Genomic DNA, 20780 nt, shown 5'->3' on the forward strand with positions numbered 1-20780 from the left:
AGAACCTCCCTGGTCTTTGGTTGAATCTGTTTTAAATTCCCTGCTCCACTGCGGGGCCTTACAGACAATTGTATATGTAAAGTACAGAGATGATGAGGTAGTCATTAAAAAATCATGTTAAACACTTATTGCACACAGTGAGTCCATGAAACTTATCTGACTTGTTAAGCACATTTTTACTCCTAAACTTAGTGCATTTGGAAAGTATTCAGTCCCCTTTTCCAAATTTGGTTACGTTACAACCTTATTCTAAAAAGGATTAAATAGTTTTTTCCCTCATCAATCTACGCACAATACACCATAATGACCAATCAAAAAACTCTTAGACATTTTTGCAAAATTATTTTTAAAAATCTAAAACTGATTTACATAAGTATTCAGACCCCAGTACTTTGTTGACACACTTTTGGCAGTGATTAAAACCTCGAGTTCTCTTGGGTATGATGCTTCGAACTTGGCACACCTGTATTTTGGGAGTTTCTCCCATTCTTCTCTGCAGATCCTCTCAAGCTCTGTCAGGTTGAATGGGGAGAATCGCTGCACAGCTATTTTTAGGTCTCCAGAGATGTTCGATCAAGTTCAAGTCCGGGTTCTGGCTGGGCCATTCGAGGACATTCAAAGACATGTCCCTAAGCCACTCTTGCCTTGTCTTGGCTGTGTGCTTAGGGTTGTTGTCCTGTTGGAAGGTGAACCTTCGCCCCAGTCTGAGAACCTACTCCAAAGAGCTCAGGACTTCATCAAGGATATCTGTACTTTGCTACGTTACGCATTCCCTCGATCCTGACTAGTCTCACAGTCCCTGCCGCTAAAAACATCCCAACAGCATGATGCTGCCACCACCATGCTTCACCGTAGGGATTGTGCCAGATTTCCTCCAGATGTGATGCTTTGCATTCAGGCCAAAGGGTTCAAGCTTGGTTTCATCAGACCTGAGAATCGTATTTCTCATGGTCAGAGTATTTAGGTGCGTTTTGGGAAACTCCAAGCGTGCTGTCCTGCCTTTTTACTGCGGAGTGGCTTCTGTCTTGCCACTCTACCATAAAGGCCTGATTGGTGAAGTGCTGCAGAGATGGATGTCCTTCTGGAAGGTTCTCCCATCTCCACAGAGGAACTCTGGAGCTCTGTCAGAGTGACCATCGGGTTTTTGGTCGCCTCTGTGACCAAAGCCCTTCTCCCCCTATTGCTCAGTTTTGCTGGGCAGCCAGCTCTAGGAAGAGTCTTGGTTGTTCCAAACTTCTTCCATTTAAGAATGATCGATTCCACTGTTTTCTTGGACCTTAAATACTGCATAAATGTTTTGGTACCCTCCCTCAGATCTGTGCCTCGACAATATCCTGTCTCTGAGCTCTACAGACAATTCCTTCGACCTCATGGCTTGGTTTTTCCTCTGACATGCACTGTCAACTGTGGGGCCTTAAATAGACACGTGTGTGCCTTTCTAGATCATGTCCAATCAATTGAATTTACCACAGGTGGACTCCAAGTTGTTTAAACATCTCAAGGTTGATCAATGGAAACAGGTTGCACCTGAGCTCAATTTTGAGTCTCATAGCAAAGGGTCTGAATACTTATGTAAATAAGGTATTTCAGTTTTTTTTCATAACCTGTTTTCGCTTTGTCATTATCGGGTGTTGTGTGTTGATCATAAAACATTTATATAATCCATTTTAGAATAAGGCTGTAAAGTAACAATGTGTGAAGGGGTCTGAATGCTTTCCGAATACACTGTATTTAGAATTGCCATGACAAAGGGGTTGAATACTTATTGACTCAAAACATTTCAGCGTTTTCATTTTTAATTGATTTGTAAAAATGTTGACAAACATAATTCCACTTTGACATTATGGGGTAGGCCAGGGACAACAAATATCTAAATATAATCCATTTTAAATTCGGGCTGTAACAACACAATGTGGTAAAAGTTGAGGGGTGTGAGTATTTTCTAAAGGCGCTGTACATGCAAACGCACACAGCTAGCGCACCTGTGACACATGATAGACCATGGTTAACCACCACTTTACAAGACTGGTATTGTTTATGCACACTTTTTTATTTATTAACCAGTGCCTTGGAAGTCTTGAATGCTTTCAATACCACTGATTTTAGTCTCACATGACAGGACCCATGTCCTTGTTCTCAACTTGCCTACCTGGTTAAATAAAGGTGAAATAAATAAAATGTCTGTCAGCTCACTGTGAAAAGTTATGTTTGTTATTGAGTGGGTTCTGTTGTACTTGCACACGTTCATTTCCTATAGTCTTCATTTATATTGTACCCTTTTGGTGGTAAGGCTAATATAATGTACATACTGGGTCAAGGCCTATAATGTAGTTCCTCCTTGTATCTTTAGACCATTTCCCCTGTTTTGTGACTGCTTCTCAGTGCTGACTTAATTCTGCTGTGGCCTCCAGGTTACCTGTCCTGCTGTCGCTTCGTGGATGACACCAAGATCGTCACCAGCTCTGGAGATACCACATGGTGAGTGGGGGAACTGTGCCTGCCTGCCTTCCCATGTTCACTGAGTGGATATGCCAGCTCTACGCTGTTTGTTAAAATTGAGGTTAAACGCAACGGCGAATATCTGAATGCATCCCAAGAGTATGGCGGAAAACAGTCACTCCAAATGCCTCAAACTTCTTTTTTTTTCTCCCTGCCTCTCCTTTCCCCAGTGGTCTCTGGGACATTGAGACGGGCCTGCAGACGACCACGTTCGCCGGCCACACCGGCGATGTCATGAGCCTGTCGCTTGCGCCCGACACGAGGCTGTTTGTGTCCGGGGCGTGCGACGCTTCCGCCAAGCTCTGGGACGTCAGAGAAGGAATGTGCCGACAAACCTTCACCGGGCACGAGTCGGACATTAATGCCATCTGCGTAAGCCAATCACACGATCCGACCACCGGTCAACCTGTGTAGCTACACTTCCATTCAAAATGGAGCCGCACACTCTAACCTACGGCGTCAGTATCTTTTGTCACTAGCTTTTCGGCAGAAGGCCTACCACGTCAGCGGTTTTCTTTTGCATTGAGACATAGAGACTTGCTTAAGGGTGGATTCTGTGATACGTGTAGAAGCGTGAATGTGGACATGCTACATCTGTATCTATTGTCCCTTGTGTATTTGGTCACTTGGTGGTCACTTGGTCAATACCAAGCACTTTACATTATGAAAGGGTGAAGTCACTACCAATGTGTAGCACCCACCTTGATAATTCTATGGCAACCATTATGCACTAGCTCATTACACACTGACACATACACCGCACGTAGAGTGATGAGGAAGATATTATCGGACCTAGCCTCATACCATCTCTCCCTCTCCCCTCTTTCCCGTCCCTCCCAGTTCTTCCCCAATGGTAACGCCTTTGCCACGGGCTCAGACGACGCAACCTGCAGGCTCTTTGACCTGCGCGCCGACCAGGAGCTGATGGTCTACTCCCATGACAACATTATCTGTGGCATCACCTCAGTGGCGTTCTCCAAGAGCGGCCGCCTGCTGCTCGCCGGCTACGACGACTTCAACTGCAACGTGTGGGATAGCCTCAAGGCCGACCGTGCAGGTGACCAGCGGGCGGGTGTGAGGGTTTTTTTTTTTAAACGCCCAAATCACAGGTCTAGGATCAGAGCACAGTACTCCCAAACCTTAATGGTTGGGGGGGGGGGTGTTTAATAACTGACCCTAAATCTATGGGCCACCTCATCATTGGGGCGGCAGCGTAAGCCTAGTGGTTAGAGCGTTGGACTAGTAACCGAAAGGTTGCAAGTTCAAATCCCCGAGCTGACAAGGTACAAATCTGTCGTTCTGCCCCTGAACAAGGCAGTTCCTAGGCCGTCATTGAAAATAAGAATTTGTTCTTAACTGACTTGCCTAGTTAAATAAAGGTAAAATAAATGTAATACACATTTTTAAAAATCATACTTTGAGGCCACCATGATGACGACAGTACAGTGGAGTACAGTACAGTGGTCAAGCTAGGTTCCTGATGTTATTGCGAAGGCTGTACACATATATTTGACGTCATCAGCCAAAACGCTGTAGGCCTGTACAGCTCCCTGTAGTGGAACAGGGTGGAATGTAGCGGAGAGGAGAGGAGCCAGGGCTGGTGGAGGGGGAGTGGGTTGAAATGGACTAGATGTGGAGAGTCCCTGAGGGACATTGATTTAGAGCACCTAGTGGTCTCTGTGGTACAGAAATTACAGGGGTTCAATAGGTATCAGATGACAGCAGGGTTACTTTAGTTGAGCACATCGGTGGTACCGTCTGCAGCCACGCAATTGATCAGTTTTGTAGCCAGGCTAGTTCCTCAAGCACAGCAGCGATACTTCATACATGCAGCATTACTAGACAAGATATAAAGCAGATTGAACAGGAGAATTCCCAATTATCCACCCTTTTCCAGAATTGAGCACTTAGACTTCCTGTCATCGATTCAAAAGCATAGGACTGATGTAAGCATTGGCTAGAGGGAGTTTTCACTGTTAAATCCATGACAGCCATTGTACAAGTGAAGGCTAGTTTGTACAGCAGCAGGGTTTGTGGATATAGCTCCAGCAGAGGCATGAATTGCTAAGTTCTATTGATTACATATGTGGTCTGGATAAGAGATGGTATGGGTCTGCCACACACACTTGTACTAGCAACATTTTCTAGTAACTGAGTTTACCGATATACAACAGAATAGAACTGGTACACAGCCACGTCTTTAATGGAATCTTTTATAGAGTGGCGTTGGCTAAGCGTGTTGTGATATATCATGGTCTGACTTCTAACCGCTGACCCTGCTCTGTCCCTAGGTGTCCTGGCTGGACATGACAACCGTGTCAGCTGCTTGGGTGTGACTGATGACGGCATGGCCGTGTCAACAGGGTCCTGGGACAGCTTCCTCAAGATCTGGAACTAGAGTCTGAAGGTAACTGCACAGCGTAGCCGCCCTTCCACCACAAGTGTGCCCGACATGCCATGGCACTCTAAGATATATTGCTGATTTGCTCCACATTTATTTATTGATGCTTAAAGGGATACTTCTGTATTTTTTCATGTACACTCTATATACGAAAGTATGTGGACACCCCTTGAAATTAGTGGAATCTGCTCTTTCAGCCACACCCATTGCTGACAGGTGTGTAAAATCAAGCACACAGCCATGCAATCTCCATAGACAAACATTGACAAAATGGCCCATACTGAAGAGCTCAATGACTTTCAATGTGGCACCTTTGTAGGATGCCACCTTTCCATCAAGTCAGCATGTCAAATTTCTGCCCTGCTAGAGCTTCCCTGGTCAACTGTAGGTGCTGTTATTGTGAAGTGGAAATGACTAGGAGTAACAAGGGCTCAGCCGCGAAGTGGTAGGCCACACAAGCTCACACAACGTCTGTCCTCCGTTGCAACACACTACCGAGTTCCAAACTGCCTCTGGAAGCAATGTCAGCACTGTAACTGTTTGTCGGGAGCTTCATGAAATGGGTTTCCATGGCCAAGCAGCCACACCACAAGCCTAAGATCACCATGCGCAATGCCAAGCGTCGGCTGGAGTGGTGTAAAGCTCACCGCCATTGGACTCTGGAGAAGTGAAATCCCGTTCTCTGGAGTGATTAATCACGCGTCACCATCTGCGTAGTGCCAACTGTAAAGTTTGGTGGAGGAGGAATAATGTTCTCGGGCTGTTTTTTATGGTTCGGGCTAGGCCCTTAAGTTTCAGTGACTAGAAATCAACACTACAGCATACAATGACTTTCTATGAAATACCTGTGCTTCCAACTTTGTGGGAAGGCCCTTTCCTGTTTCAGCATGACAATGCCCCCGTGCACAAAGTGAGGTCCATACAATTTTTTTTGGTCAAGATTGGTGTGGAAGAACTTGACCGGCCTGCACAGAGCCCTGACCTCAACCCCATCGAACACCTTTGGGATGAATTGGAACACCGACTGCGAGCCAGGCCTAATCGCCCAAAATCAGTGCCCGGCCTCACTAATGCTCTTGTGGCTGAATAGATGCAAGTCCCTGCAGCAATGTTCCAACATCTAGTGGAAACCCTTCCCAGAAGAGTGGAGGATGTTATAGCAGCAAAGGGGGGACCAACTCCTCGAAGGTGTCCACATACATTTGGTCATGTAGTGTATGTCTCGGTGTCCAGTATGAAGGAAATTAAAGTAGTTTCGCTAGCCAATGCTAACTAGCATTAGCTCAATGACTGGAAGTTAATGGGTATATGCTAGCATGCTAGCAGATATCCATAGACTTCCAGTCTGCGCTAACGTTAGTTAACAATTGAGCTGGTGCTAGTTAGCAACTTCCTTCAAACTGCACGCAAAGACATAACTGTATCCACAAGTTAATCTGACTCAGGCGAAGTAAATAAAGGGCTTCATTGCCAAGTATCCCTTTAAATGTAATATGTGTATATTGCTGTGGTTCTACTCTGGATATCATTTTTCAACTGGAAACGTTCCAAAATATCTGGAGGGGGACTTTAACTTCAGTGCATATAAACATCTCAATATGATTTACAGTAACATAGACACCGTAAAGTAAGGCATGAATGCATGGTTGAGTTGAATACTAATGTATTTGTACTTGCTCTGTTTCTTCTGGTTGTTTCATTATGTCCTATAGTTCCTCTATAAATGCCATCTAGTTCCTGTACAGCTATGTCAGTAACCAGAATGAGATAATTACTCCGCTGAACACTATGCAGATACGCTATGTGAAACTATAATTATGCTGAATGTAAACTGGACAACTACTGTGGTTCAAATGAGTTACTTTGTATTCACATGTAACACCAACAAGTAAAGATGCCATGTAGTTGCACTTCATAAAGTGGGAATGCAGTCTGAGAATGCAGTCTGTCAGTTGATGGATAAAATGGGTTTCTCTATAGGGAACCATGTACCAGTTTAACTTGGATGAAGATAGCTGAGGAAATGTCAGCTCTGTTATATCGAGGCGAAGTTGAGTTTTGATAACTGGTCATGGGATTTGGTAGCAACAACATTGAGTCACAATCAGTTGACTCTTGTAAAAAAAATTCAATTCTATAACCGCTTACTGTACCTATGTTTGTTTGTCCTGTACAACTGTGGTCCTGCATACTTTTAATAAAAGCTTTTAGTGAATGTATGTGTGTGTGATATCTATATATATTAAACCATTTAACCAGGCAGAATCGAACCAGGGTCTGTAGTGACGCCTCTAGCACTGAGATGCAGTGCCTTAGACCGCTGCGCCACTCGGGAGCCCAATACATCCACCAACGTCTTCCTCATTTGGGTTGCTTGTACTACGTATGCTGAGATTCAATTGGGTCCGTGCCATCCGGGATCCTTGGGACGTCCCAATTCCATTTAAATGTAAAATTGTCAAGGTAAGGGTTAAGGTTTAGGGTAGGGACTAGAGGCCGACCGATTATGATTTTTCAACGCCTATACCGATTATTGGAGGACCAAAAAAAAAGCCAATATCGATTTAATCGGAAGATTGATAAATTTTTTATATATATTTTTGTAATAACAATTACAGCAATATTGAATGAACAATGAACACTTGTTTTAACTTATCAATTTAGTCTCAAATTAATTAATGACATGTTCAATTTGGTTTAAATAATTGATTGATTATATGCAATGCAAAACAAGCTAGTTAACCTAGTAATATCATCAACCATGTGTAGTTAACTAGTGATTATGTGAAGATTCATAGTTTTTGTATAAGAAGTTTAATGTTAGCTAGCAACTTACCTTGGCTCCTTGCATACACACGGTCCTTTTGATGCTGCACTCGCTTAACGGGTGTTCAGCCTGCCACGCAGTCTCCCCGTGGATTGCAACGAAATCGTCCATAATCGGCGTCCAAAAAGACTGATTACCGATTTGTTATATGAACTTGAAATTGGCCCTAATTAATTGGCCGTGCTAATTTTAATCGGTCGACCTCTTCTAGTAGGGACGTCCCAAGGACCCCAGATAGAATGGACCGATTTAAGTCTGCACATTCGCCCTGAGATGAGTTGGTGGTTGTATTCGATAAAAAAATATATAAGTATAGATTTCAGCACCCACACACAGGAACAGCAGTTGTACCAGACAAACATAGGTACAGTGCTTTCAGAAAGTATTCATACCCCTTGACTTATTCCAAATTTTGTTACAATCTGAATTCAAATGGGATAGATTTGTATTTTACACATATACAAATCAAATTCAAATCAAATGTATTTATAAAGCCCTTCTTACATCAGCTAATGTCACAAAGTGCTGTACAGAAACCCAGCCTAAAACAGCAAGCAGTGCAGGTGTAGAAGCACGATTGCTAGGAAAAACTCCCTAGAAAGGCCAGAACCTAGGAAGAAACCTAGAGAGGAACCAGGCTATGAGGGGTGGCCAGTCCTCTTCTGGCTGTGCCGGGTGGAGATTATAACAGAACGGCCAAGATGTTCAAATGTTCATAGATGACCAGCAGGGTCAAATAATAATAATCACAGTGGTTGTCGAGGATGCAACAGGTCAGCACCTCAGGAGTAAATGTCAGTTGGCTTTTCATCACCTATCATTCGGAGTATCTCTACCGCTCCTGCTGTCTCTAGAGAATTGAAAACAGCGGACTGAGGACAGCAAGGAGTCATCATGCCAGGTAGTCCTGAGGCATGGTCCTAGGGTTCAGGTCCTCCGAGAGAGAGAGCATACTTAAATTCACACAGGACACCGGATAAGACAGGAAAAATACTCCAGATATAAGACTGACCCTAGCCCCCTGACACATAAACTACTGCAGCATAAATACTGGAGGCTGAGAAAGGAGGGGTCGGGAGACACTGTGGCCCCGCCCGACGATACCCCCGGACAGGGCCAAACGGGCAGGATATAACCCCACCTACTTTGCCAAAGCACAGCCCCCACACCACTAGAGGGATATCTTCAACCACCAATTTACCATCCTGAGACGAGGCCGAGTATTGCCCATAAAGATCTCTGCCACGGCACAACCCAAGGGGGAGCGCCAAACCGGACAGGAAGATCACGTGACTCAACCCACTCAAGTGACGCACCCCTCCTAGGGACAGCATGGAAGAGCACCAGTAAGCCAGTGACTCAGCCTTGTAATAGGGTTAGAGGCAGAGAATCCCAGTGGAGAGGGGAACAGGCCAGGCAGAGACAGCAAGGGCGGTTCATTGCTCCAGTGCCTTTCCGTTCACCTTCACACTCCTGGGTCAGACTACACTCAATCATATGACCTACTGAAGAGATGAGTCGTCAATGTAGACTTAAAGGTTGTGACCGAGTCTGCGTCTCTCATATGGGTAGGCAGACCATTCCATAAAAATGGAGCTCTATAGGAGAAAGCCCTGCCTCCAGCTGTTTGCTTAGAAATTCTAGGGACCGTAAGGAGGCCTGCGTCTTGTGACCGTAGCGTACGTGTAGGTATGTACGGCAGGACCAAATCGGTAAGATGGGTAGGAGCAAGCCCGTGTAATTCTTTGTAGGTTAGCAGTAAAACCTTACCAGCCCTTGCCTAAACAGAAAGCCAGTGTAGAGGCTGGCACTGGAGTAACATGATCACATTTTTTGGTTCTAGTCAAGATTCTAGCAGCCGTGTTTAGCACCAACTGAAGTTTATTTAGTGCTTTATCCGGGTAGCTGGAAAGTAGAGCATTGCAGTAGTCGAACCTAGAAGTGACTAAAGCATGGATTAATTTTTCTGCATAATTTTTGGACAAAGTTTCAGATTTTTGCAATTTTACATAGTTGGAAAAAAGCTGTCCTTCAAACAGTCTTGATATGTTTGTCAAAAGAGAGATCAGGGTACAGAGTAATGCCGAGGTCCTTCATAGTTTTTATTTGAGACGACTGTACACCAATCAAGATTAATTGTCAGATTCAACAGAATATCTCTGTTTCTTGGGACCTAGCACAAACATCTGTTTTGTCCGACTTTAAAAGTATATTTGTCACCACCCACTTCCTTATGTCTGAAACACAGGCTTCCAGGGAGGGCAATTTTGGGGCTTCACCATGTTTCATCAATGTACAGCTGTGTCATCCGCATAGCAGTGGAAGTTGTTATTCGGAAACATAATGTTATCACCAAGAGGTACAATATATAGTGAAAACAGTAGTGGTCCTAAAACGGAACCTTGAGGAACACCGAAATGTACAGTTGATTTGTCAGAGGACAAACCATCCACAGAGACCAATTGATATCTTTCTGACAGATAAGATCTAAACCAGGCCAGAACTTGTCCGTGTAGACCAATTTGGGTTTCCAATCTCTCCAAAAGAATGTGGTGGTCGATGGTATCAAAAGCAGCACTAAGGTCCAGGAGCACGATGACAGATGCAGAGCCTCGGTCTGACGCCATTAAAAGATCATACACACATAATACCCCATAATAACAAAGTGAAAACATTTTTTTAGAAATGTTTGCTAATATTTTGAAAATTAAACACAGAAACATCTAATTTACATAAGTGTTCAAGACTTTGTAAGAGCACCTTTGGTGGCGATTACAGCTTTTTGGGGGGGTGTCTGTTTATCAGCTTTGCACATCTGGATGTGGGGATTTTCTCCCATTCTTCCTTGCAGATTTGATCAAACTCTTAAGTTCGAAGGGAGCGGCGGTGAAAAGCAGTCTTCAATGGGATTCAAGTCAAGGACTTCAACATTTTTTGCTCTGAAGCCATTCCCGCGTTGCTTTGGCTGTATGCTTGTCCTGTTGGAATGTAAATCTTTGCCTCAGTCTAAGGTCCGTTGCACTCTGAGGCAGGTTCTCATCAAGGATTTGCCTGTATTTGTCTCCATTCATTGTTCTCTCAGTTCTTACCAGTCTCCCAGTCCCTTATGCTGAAAAGCATCCCCATAGCATGATGCTGCCACCATGCGGTAGGGTTGGTGTTAGACGGGTGATACGCTGTGCCATTTTTTTTCTAGACATAGTGCTTTGCAAAAAGGACAGTTTATTTTTTGTCATCAACCTACATATTTTGCCTTTCACAGGCCTTTTTGTAAACTCCAGGTGTGCTGTCATTTGCCTTTTTCTCCTGGGTGGCTTCCGTCTGGCCGCTCTCCCATACTGGGTTCTTGGCTACATCCCTAACCAAAGTCCTTCTTGCCCGGTTGCTCAGTTTGGTCAGATGGCCAGAGCCAGAGTCTGGGTAGTTCCATATTTTTACGACTAGGACTCAAAGTTGCAAAAAAAGGCATTGTTTCTTATGCTGGTCATCATTCAAAAGTGATAAGCTTATATTGTCACCCATCAGACAATTAAAAAAAAAAAGTATTATTGTCTTTACATATACTAAATGTGTGAAATTTGTTTTAATTTAGAATGGACCATTATCATGCACCTGTATCAAAACGGGGACAGAGGGACAAAATACATGTCATCTGTGCACTTAAATAGCAAATGGATGCTTTCCCTGTAGTTTATTTTCATTCCACCCAGGTAGTGTATACCCCTGTAAATATAAGCAATGTGCTTAATTTAAATTTAAAAAAAGATGAGCTATAGTAGGCCTAGCCTATAGAAAGCTGACCCTATTTTTAGTAGAGGCCATCATTTCTTTTCTCATGCAATTGCATAGCCTATTGAAATGTTGCACAAGTGTTTGATTAGATTTCCAAATACTTTTGCATTCATGTCAGAGTGATAATATATAATAGATTACTAATGACCATGAGCAACACCAGAGCTTGGAAAATCCTAATTACCGTGACTGCCTTCATGACTCGTGACCACCGTTGTGGCAGTAATACGGTCACCGCAACAGCCCTAGCCCCAGGTGGACTCCCAAGTTGTAGTGATATCTCAAGGATGATCAAAGGAAATTGGATGCACCTGTGCTCAATTTGGAGTGTCATAGCAAAGGGGTGTGAATACTTACATAAATTAGATTTCTTGATTACATTTTTAGTACATTTGCCAAAATATCTAAACACATTTTCACTGTCATAAGGTATTGTGTGTAGATGGGTGAGAGGAAAAAAAATCGATATCCATTTTGAATTTAGGTTGTATACTTTCTGAAGGCACTGTGTTTCCAGAATTTACATTTTTTTTTTACAGGAAACGACTGATGGTGACTCAATGTTATTGCTAGCAAATCCCATGACCAGTTATCAAAACTCAACTCCGCCTCGATACAAGAGGCGGAGTTGATCGTTTCTCAGCTAGGATATAGATTGATCTCATCACCCTTGCCAAATGTATTTCAGAGTGGAGTGTATATATTTAGTAGTACTGAATATTATGTTCTCTACAGTCGTGGCCAAAGGTTTTGAGAATGACAAATATTAATTTCCACAAAGTTGGCTGCTTCAGTGTCTTTAGATATTTTTGTCAGATGTTACTATGGAATACTGAAGTATAATTACAAGCATTTCATAAGTGTCAAAGGCTTTTATTGACAATTACATGAAGTTGATGCAAAGAGTCGATATTTGCAGTGTTGACTCTTCTTTTTCAAGACCTCTGCAATCCGCCCTGGCATGCTGTCAATTAACTGCTGGGCCACATCCTTACTGATGGCAGCCCATTCTTGCATAATCAATGCTTGGAGTTTGTCAGAATTTGTGGGGTTTTGTTTGTCCACCTGCCTTTTTGTGGATTGACCACAAGTTTTCAATGGGATTAAGGTCTGGGGAGTTTCCTGGCCCTGGACCCAAAATATCAATGTTTTGTTCCCTGAACCACTTAGTTATCACTATTGCCTTATGGCAAGGGGCTCCACCAAACTGTTCCTAGATGGTTGGGAGAAGTTGCTCTCAGAAGGTGTGTTGGTACCATTTTTATTCATGGCTGTTCTTAGGCAAAATTGTGAGTGAGCCCACTCCCTTGGTTGAGAAGCAACCCCACACATGAATGGTCTCAGGATGCTTTACTGTTGGCATGACACAGGACTGATGGTAGAGTTCACCTTGTCTTCTCCGGACAAGCTTTTTTTCCGGATGCCCCAAACAATCGGAAAAGGGATTCATCAGAGAAAATGACTTTACCCCAGTCCTCAGCAGTCCAATCCCTGTACCTTTGCAGAATATCAGTCTCCCTGATGTTTTTCCTGCCTGCTGCCATTCCTGAGCAAGCTCTGTACTGGTAGTGCCCCGATCCCGCAGCTGAATCAACTTTAGGAGAGTGTCCTGGCGCTTGCTGGACTTTCTTGGGCGCCCTGAAGCCGCCTTCACAACAATTTAACCGCTCTCCTTGAAATTCTTGATGATCCGATAAATGGTTTATTTAGGTTCAATCTTACTGGCAGCAATATCCTTGCCTGTGAAGCCCTTTTTGTGCAAAGCAATGATGACGGCACATGTTTCTTTGCAGGTAACCATGGTTGGCAGAGGAAGAACAATGATTCCAAGCACCACCCTCCTTTTGAAGCTTCCAGTCTGATATTCAAACTCAATCAGCATGACAGAGTGATCTCCAGCCTTGTCCTCGTCAACACTCACACCTGTGTCAACGAGAGAATCACTGACATGTCAGCTGGTCTTTTTGTGGCAGGGCTGAAATGCGGTGGATTTTTTTTTTTTTTTGGGGGGGGTTCAGTTCATTTGCATGGCAAAGAGGGACTTTGCAATTAATTGCAATTCATCTGATCACTCTTCATAACATTCTGGAGTATGTCAATTGCCATCATTACAACCTGAGGCTGCAGACTTTGTGAAAATTAATATTTGTGTAATTCTCAAAACTTTAGTCTGAATGTGTCTGCTGCATCCTGGAGGTGAACATGGGAGTTGGCCAACAATGAATTGTAGCTCACCATTGACGACTAAGTTTGGAAATTTAAGAGGTTAATTGTCTACAATTACTATGCACTTTTAGGAGGTACTTTTGTTGCAAATAACAATAATGCACATTTTCTTCTTTGTGTCCCGACTTTTTTCAGATGGCATCTGGACTCCGAAGTTGAGTGGAAGACTATTCCAAAATGTTCAATTTTATTGCATATCCAATCTTCTCAAAACCATGAAACTGACTCCAACCCCCAAAAACTACCAAGGGAAAAATTCTCTCCTTTTCATTTAAAAGAAGAGCACAATTGTTTCACTCAGATAAAAAGATGAGGAATTTCAGTGGAATGGAATGGGGGAGAGAATTGTGCATTCCTCCTGGGACCATTTTCTGATATTGTGTCATAAGAAAATACATTCACCCCCATGCAAATGTATAATCCATCTTCAATACACAGGTTTGAGTGAAGGTAATCTACACAACGGTGATTTAACTCTTGATAGCTTTTTGGTCATGTTTATTTTTCCCCCACCTTTATTTTTGGTTCAGGGAACTAGATCAGTGACCTGTTGGTAAAATGAGGATTGAGAGCTTTGTTTTATCAGTCTTGATATAGTTTAGAGTCAAGTTTTGTAGGTTGGAAATAAAAACGACAAATTATCGTCATCTTAATCACATCAGAAAAAAAGGCAAGAGAATTGAGCTTCAGCAGGGAGTCGAGTCCATGAGCCACCAACAGGAGGATCTGGCCATTCTGTATATTTAGTCCCAAGATACTTCACTATTTGTTTATTTTTTTCTGTTTAGTCACAAATGTTTGTTTGCACAAATTTAAACTTTGCATGTATAGAATAATGTTTCAAGAAAAGTTAACTAACCAAGCATATTCTGTTTATGATAATGAATGCTCATTTTCAAAATGAAAACAACATTTTAACCATTCTCTTCACCTTTTGTTGGGCGGCAATGTAGAATAATTAAATGAAGATTAACCCATTGGTTCACTTTCTTTGTTTTATTTCTGTTTTGTTACCCTTTTGATGACCGTGGTTGCGACCGAAGTGATTTCGTTGGGTAGGGAGGCCTCTACTTATTACCCCGGTTTCATTCAACAGAGGTGCCCATTCCGTGCTTGGAAATGCAGTGACTACTCTGTGAATGACATGTTGTATAAATCAATGTTTGAAAATAATGATAATGAAGCTTTTTAAGTTAAAAAAATAAAATAAAAAATATTTTGGCTTTCTGCCATGGGTGGGTTAACTCTTAGAATTGCATGCTGTAGAATTGCTTAAAAAGAGGTGCATATAGAACTAAGTCATTTTGATGTTTTTCTTTAAGAAAATAACCTGTTAAATATATCATTACAGTGGTATTTATCTTGTTTTTGGCTACTCTGTGCATACATAATTCAATTAAAATGTCAATCCTATGCACTTGAGAGAAGCAAACACCACAGCATAACAAATGGTTACCTGGTCTTACAATATCCATTCTTGGGATGGATTCCTTGATAAAAGTAATGTAAACATTTAAAACATATGCACACACAAATGGAACAAATACATTTTCATTCCTTCTGTAGCAAACAAATTCCAGGGACAAAGAAAATAAACATTTTGTAACACAGGTTTTTTTCTGTCCTTTAATAATAAAAAATAAAAAACTTGCAGCATTTGAATGACAGAATGTTCTGTTCCCCTCCTTGTGTAAACACTTTCTTTAGCAGTAGTGGCATTTTTTTCCCCCATTCTGTTTTTTCTTTGCAAAATTCTGTACAAAAATGTGCTGTATTTGTGCGTTAGGCCTGGAGTTGGCAACAAAGAAAATCGATACAGAAATATTAAATAAAATTCCTTTTCCTTTTCTTGCCATGAAATAACTGTAGATCTCTGCACCCAGCTGTTCCCTTCTCACCTTTTGTATTTAAATATAAAGTCAGTCAGTGTACAACTGAAAGCTGGCTGCAAGATAGAAACTATATTAAAATGTACTGTTATTTAAGATTAAATAAAAAGCAGTTTGAGATGATCTGTTGTGTTCTGAGTTTAATTCTGCAAGTAACAATGTTAGTTATTGTAATTACATTGAAGTCTTGTAATTTCTACTTTTAAAATACACTCATTATAGTTATTGAGGCCTAGCAGTTAGAGCATTGGGCCAGTAACCGAAAGGTTGCTGATTCGAATACCTGAGCAGACAAGGTGAAAAATCTGTTCTCTGTGCCCTTGAGCAAGGCACTTAACCCTAATTTGCTAAAGTGGTGGCGTCCAACTATGGCTGACCCTGTAAAACACATTTCCCTGCACCCTATCCGGTGTATGTGGCAATAAAACATATTTAAAAATATATATATATTTACTATAGCAAACACATGCAGAATAATTTATAGTAAGTGCATTAAACTAAGGACAAATTTGTTGAACCACCTACGATCCCAACTCAGGAGATGCGCATTTCACATATTAGAACATGGCAACTGATTTCGGAAGGGCGCCTCTATCCTTGTTGTGGCTGGCTGCATTGATACACCATCCAAAGTGTAATTCATAACTACACCGTGCTCAAAGGTAAATTCAATGTCAACTTTTGTTTACCCATCTACCAAAACAGGTGCCCTTTGTGAACCATGGAAAGCCTCTAGTCTTTGTAGTTAAATCTGCTTGAAATTCACTGCTCGACCGTGTGGGGTCTATATACTTTCGGCCCGTCATTGGACACTGTGCTATCTAACCTCCAATCAAGCTTCAATGCCATACAGCACTCCTTCCGTGGCCTCCAACTGCTCTTAAACGCTAGTAAAATCAAATGCATGCTTTTCAACCGATCGCTGCCTGCACCCGCATGCCCGACTAGCATCACCACCCTGGATGGTTCCGACCTTGAATATGTGGACATCTATAAGTACCTAGGTGTCTGGCTAGACTGCAAACTCTCATTCCAGACTCATATCAAACATCTCCAATCGAAAATCAAATCAAGAGTCGGCTTTCTATTCCGCAACAAAGCCTCCTTCACTCACGCCGCCAAGCTTACCCTAGTAAAACTGACTATCCTACCGATCCTCGACTTCGGCGATGTCATCTACAAAATGGCTTCCAACACTCTACTCAGCAAACTGGATGCAGTCTATCACAGTGCCATCCGTTTTGTCACTAAAGCACCTTATACCACCCACCACTGCGACTTGTATGCTCTGGTCGGCTGGCCCTCGCTACATATTCGTCGCCAGACCCACTGGCTCCAGGTCATCTACAAGTCCATGCTAGGTAAAGCTCCGCCTTATCTCAGTTCACTGGTCACGATGGCAACACCCATCCGTAGCACGCGCTCCAGCAGGTGTATCTCACTGATCATCCCTAAAGCCAACACCTCATTTGGCCGCCTTTCGTTCCAGTACTCTGCTGCCTGTGACTGGAACGAATTGCAAAAATCGCTGAAGTTGGAGACTTTTATCTCCCTCACCAACTTCAAACATCAGCTATCTGAGCAGCTAACCGATCGCTGCAGCTGTACATAGTCTATTGGTAAATAGCCCACCCATTTTCACCTACCTCATCCCCATACTGTTTTTATTTATTTACTTTTCTGCTCTTTCGCACACCAATATCTCTACCTGTACATGACCATCTGATCATTTATCACTCCAGTGTTAATCTGCAAAATTGTAATTATTCGCCTACCTCCTCATGCCTTTTGCACACATTGTATATAGACTCCCCCCTTTGTTTTCTACTGTGTTATTGACTTGTTAATTGTTTATTCCATGTGTAACTCTGTTGTCTGCTCACACTGCTATGCTTTATCTTGGCCAGGTCGCAGTTGCAAATGAGAACTTGTTCTCAACTAGCCTACCTGGTTAAATAAAGGTGAAATAAAAAATAAATAAAAAAGTGATGAGGTAGCCATTTCAAAATTGTTAAACACTTATTGTACAAAGTGAGTCCATGCAATTTGTGACTTTAAGCACATTTTTATTCATAACTAACTTAGGCTTGCCATAACAAACGCAGTGAATATTAATATTCATTTTTTTATTCTGTTTTTAGAAATGCCTATAAATTAACTCCACTTTGACACTATTGAATATTGTGTGTAGATCAGTGACACAATTGCAAATTTATCCATTTTAAATTCCAGCTGTAACAAAACAATGTAGAAAAAGTCTAGGGGTCTGAAGTCACTATGTGGTATGGATTAACCAATGATTTATATAAACCCTGACTTGCTGATGCTATGTATGGGCTACTGAGATGCTTTGAAGCAACCAGCCAGACATATTGGCACTCCCCTGAAGAAGCAGTCCTTCGTGTAGATGGGTTTGCTGACAATGTCATGAAAACAAAGTGTACGTTTGTGTATGTGTTGTGATTCTGGATGGCCGGTCCTTTCTGTCCGGGAGAGCTGGGAGGTCTACCAACCGGACAACAGGACGGGTGTATGTTCTGTCCTTGATCTTGACCTCGGCAGTACTTACATGACCATCTGCGCTTGGGTGAACTTTAATGATCCGTCCGATAGGCCAGAGGGCTCTCAGAAGCTGGGGTCCAACAACATAACCACCACATCCCTTTTGAGGTCGGCAGGTATGGCATGCCACTCTGGCGGGCAAGCAGGTTGGTTAGGTAGTGCCTGATGTAGCTGGCCCAGAAGTGATCCATCAGGATCTGGCAGTGTCTCCATTGACGTCTGCTGAGGAGCTCAGTCTCTGGGTACACCACTTACGGCAGGGATTCGTCTGGCTGCCCCATCAACAGGAGGTTAAGAGTCACGGGGTCCAGGTCTGCGATACTGCAGTACACGTAGCCCAAGGGCTTCGAATTCAGGACACCCTTCACTTCAATGAGGACAGTTCTGAGCACTTCTTCGGTCACTGACTAGACACCCACTGTAGTTATGAGGGTAGTGGTAACGGAGCCAATCTCTCTCTCCAAAACTACTCCGAAATGTGGACTGCAGGGAGGTTAAAGCGAAAGTTTTGAGAATGACACAAATATTAATTTCTACAAAGTTTGCTGCTTCACTGTCATTAGATATTTTTGTCAGATGTTACTATGGAATACTGAAGTATAGTTACAAGCATTTCATAAGTGTCAAAGGCTTTTATTGACAATTACATGAAGTTGATGCAAAGAGTCAATATTTGCAGTGTTGACCCTTCTTTTTCAAGACCTCTGCCATGGCATGCTGTCAATTAACTTCTGGGCCACATCCTGATTGATGGTAGCCCATTCTTGCATAATCAATGCTTGGAGTTTGTCCGAATTTGTGGGTTTTCGTTTGTCCACTCGCCTCTTTAGGATTGACCAAGTTCTCAATGGGATTAAGGTGTGGGGAGTTTCCTGGCCATGGACCCAAAATATAGATGTTTTGATCCCCAAGCCACTTAGTTATCACTATTGCCTTATGGCAAGGGGCTCCACCAAACTGTTCCTGGATGGTTGGGAGAAGTTGCTCTCGGAAGATGTGTTGGTACCATTCTTTATTCATGGCTGTTCTTAGGCAAAATTGTGAGTGAGCCCACTCCCTTGGCTGAGAAGCAACCCCACACATGAATGGTCTCAGGATGCTTTACTGTTGGCATGACACAGGACTGATGGTAGCGCTCACCTTGTCTTCTCCGGACAAGCTTTTTTCCAGATGCCCCAAACAATCGGAAAAGGGATTCATCAGAGAAAATGACTTTACCCCAGTCCTCAGCAGTCCAATCCCTGTACCTTTTGCAGAATATCAGTCTGTCCCAGATGTTTTTCCTGGAGAGAAGTGTCTTCTTTACTGCCCTTCTTGACACCAGGCCATCCTCCAAAAGTCTTCGCCTCACTGTGCGTGCAGATGCACTCACGCCTGCCTGCTGCCATTCCTGAGCAAGGTCTGTACTGGTGGTGCACCGATCCCGCAGCTAAATCAACTTTAGGAGACGGTCCTGGCGCTTGCTGGACTTTCTTTGGCGCCCTGAAGCCTTCTTCACAACAATTGAACCGCTCTCCTTGAAGTTCTTGATGATCCGATAAATTATTGATTTAGGTGCAATCTTACTGGCAGCAATATCCTTGGCTGTGAAGACCTTTTTGTGCAAAGCAATGATGACTGCATGAGTTTTGTTGCACATAACCATGGTTGGCAGAGGAAGAACAATGATTCCAAGCACCATCCTCCTTTTGACGCTTCCAATCTGTTATTCGAACTCAATCAGCATGACAGAGTGATCTCCAGCCTTGTCCTTGTCAACACTCACACCTGTGTTAATGAGAGAATCACTGACATGATGTCAGTTGGTCCTTTTGTGGCAGGGCTGAAATGCAGTGGAAATCTTTTTTTTGGGGGGGGGGATTCAGTTCATTTGCATGGCAAAGAGGGACTTTGCAATTAATTTTAATTCATCTGATCACTCTTCATAACATTCTGGAGTATATGCACATTGCCATCATGCAATCTGAGGCAGCAGACTTTGTGAAAATGAATATTTGTGTCATTCTCAAAACCTTTGGCCACGACTGTACACCCCTCATGGTGAGACACTTGAAGATTATCCCCCTCTCTTCTCGTCGCGCCATGTGGTATACTGGCTCACATCTGGGTCTTGGGGACCAGCAACTGCAGTGACACGACAGAAGGTGGGCTTCTGGGAGTTCAGACGTGTTCTCTTCACAATGAACGTTTGGCTTAGCTGGCCACTCGTCTGGACTTTGAATGAGAAACAATGGTCCTTGGCTCCATCTGTTGGGCTCCGCAAGGTCTTTCAGAGTCTTGCCTCTTGTGATGTCATCTGCGGGATTCCTCACCAAATCCACATAGCGCCATGCACGGAGGTCTGTAAGTTCTTGAATCTCAGCCACCTGGGTGCCTAAAAAAAACTTGAAAGCGGCAGGATTTCCACTGCAACCACATCAGCAATGTTGTGGAATATGTCCACAGCGTGGTCTGGTCTATCTTCAAGGTAAGCTCTTTCTCTAGCAGCTTGGCAAGCTGGGTTCCAGTGACGGCTGCACAGAGCTCCAGTCTTGGCATGGAATGTAGTCGCTAAGGAGAAACTCTGGACCTGGCCATCAGGAAT

The 20780-nt window shown here is 43.0% G+C and overlaps 1 protein-coding gene across 6 annotated transcripts in view; it reads left to right on the top strand.

Annotated features, from left to right (window-relative positions):
- Positions 1-15757, top strand: part of LOC112222000 (guanine nucleotide-binding protein G(I)/G(S)/G(T) subunit beta-1) — a 59113-nt gene extending 43356 nt beyond the window's left edge. For 4 of the 6 annotated variants that reach the window (XM_024384515.2, XM_024384509.2, XM_024384510.2 and 1 more), the window contains 5 exons: positions 2412-2478; positions 2670-2871; positions 3340-3556; positions 4791-4906; positions 13881-15757. In XM_024384515.2, the coding sequence (XP_024240283.1) occupies positions 2412-2478; positions 2670-2871; positions 3340-3556; positions 4791-4897 (593 nt within the window). In that variant the 3' untranslated portion in view covers positions 4898-4906; positions 13881-15757. Of the gene's footprint in view, positions 1-2411; positions 2479-2669; positions 2872-3339; positions 3557-4790; positions 4907-6612; positions 7116-13312; positions 13332-13880 lie in introns of those variants that run through there. The other 2 variants (XM_024384514.2, XM_024384513.2) reach the window with 2 other exon arrangements.
- The last annotated feature ends 5023 nt before the right edge of the window (positions 15758-20780 follow it).

The sequence above is a fragment of the Oncorhynchus tshawytscha genome, linkage group LG22 (assembly GCF_018296145.1).
Source record: "Oncorhynchus tshawytscha isolate Ot180627B linkage group LG22, Otsh_v2.0, whole genome shotgun sequence".
NCBI classification, from domain to species: domain Eukaryota; kingdom Metazoa; phylum Chordata; class Actinopteri; order Salmoniformes; family Salmonidae; genus Oncorhynchus; species Oncorhynchus tshawytscha.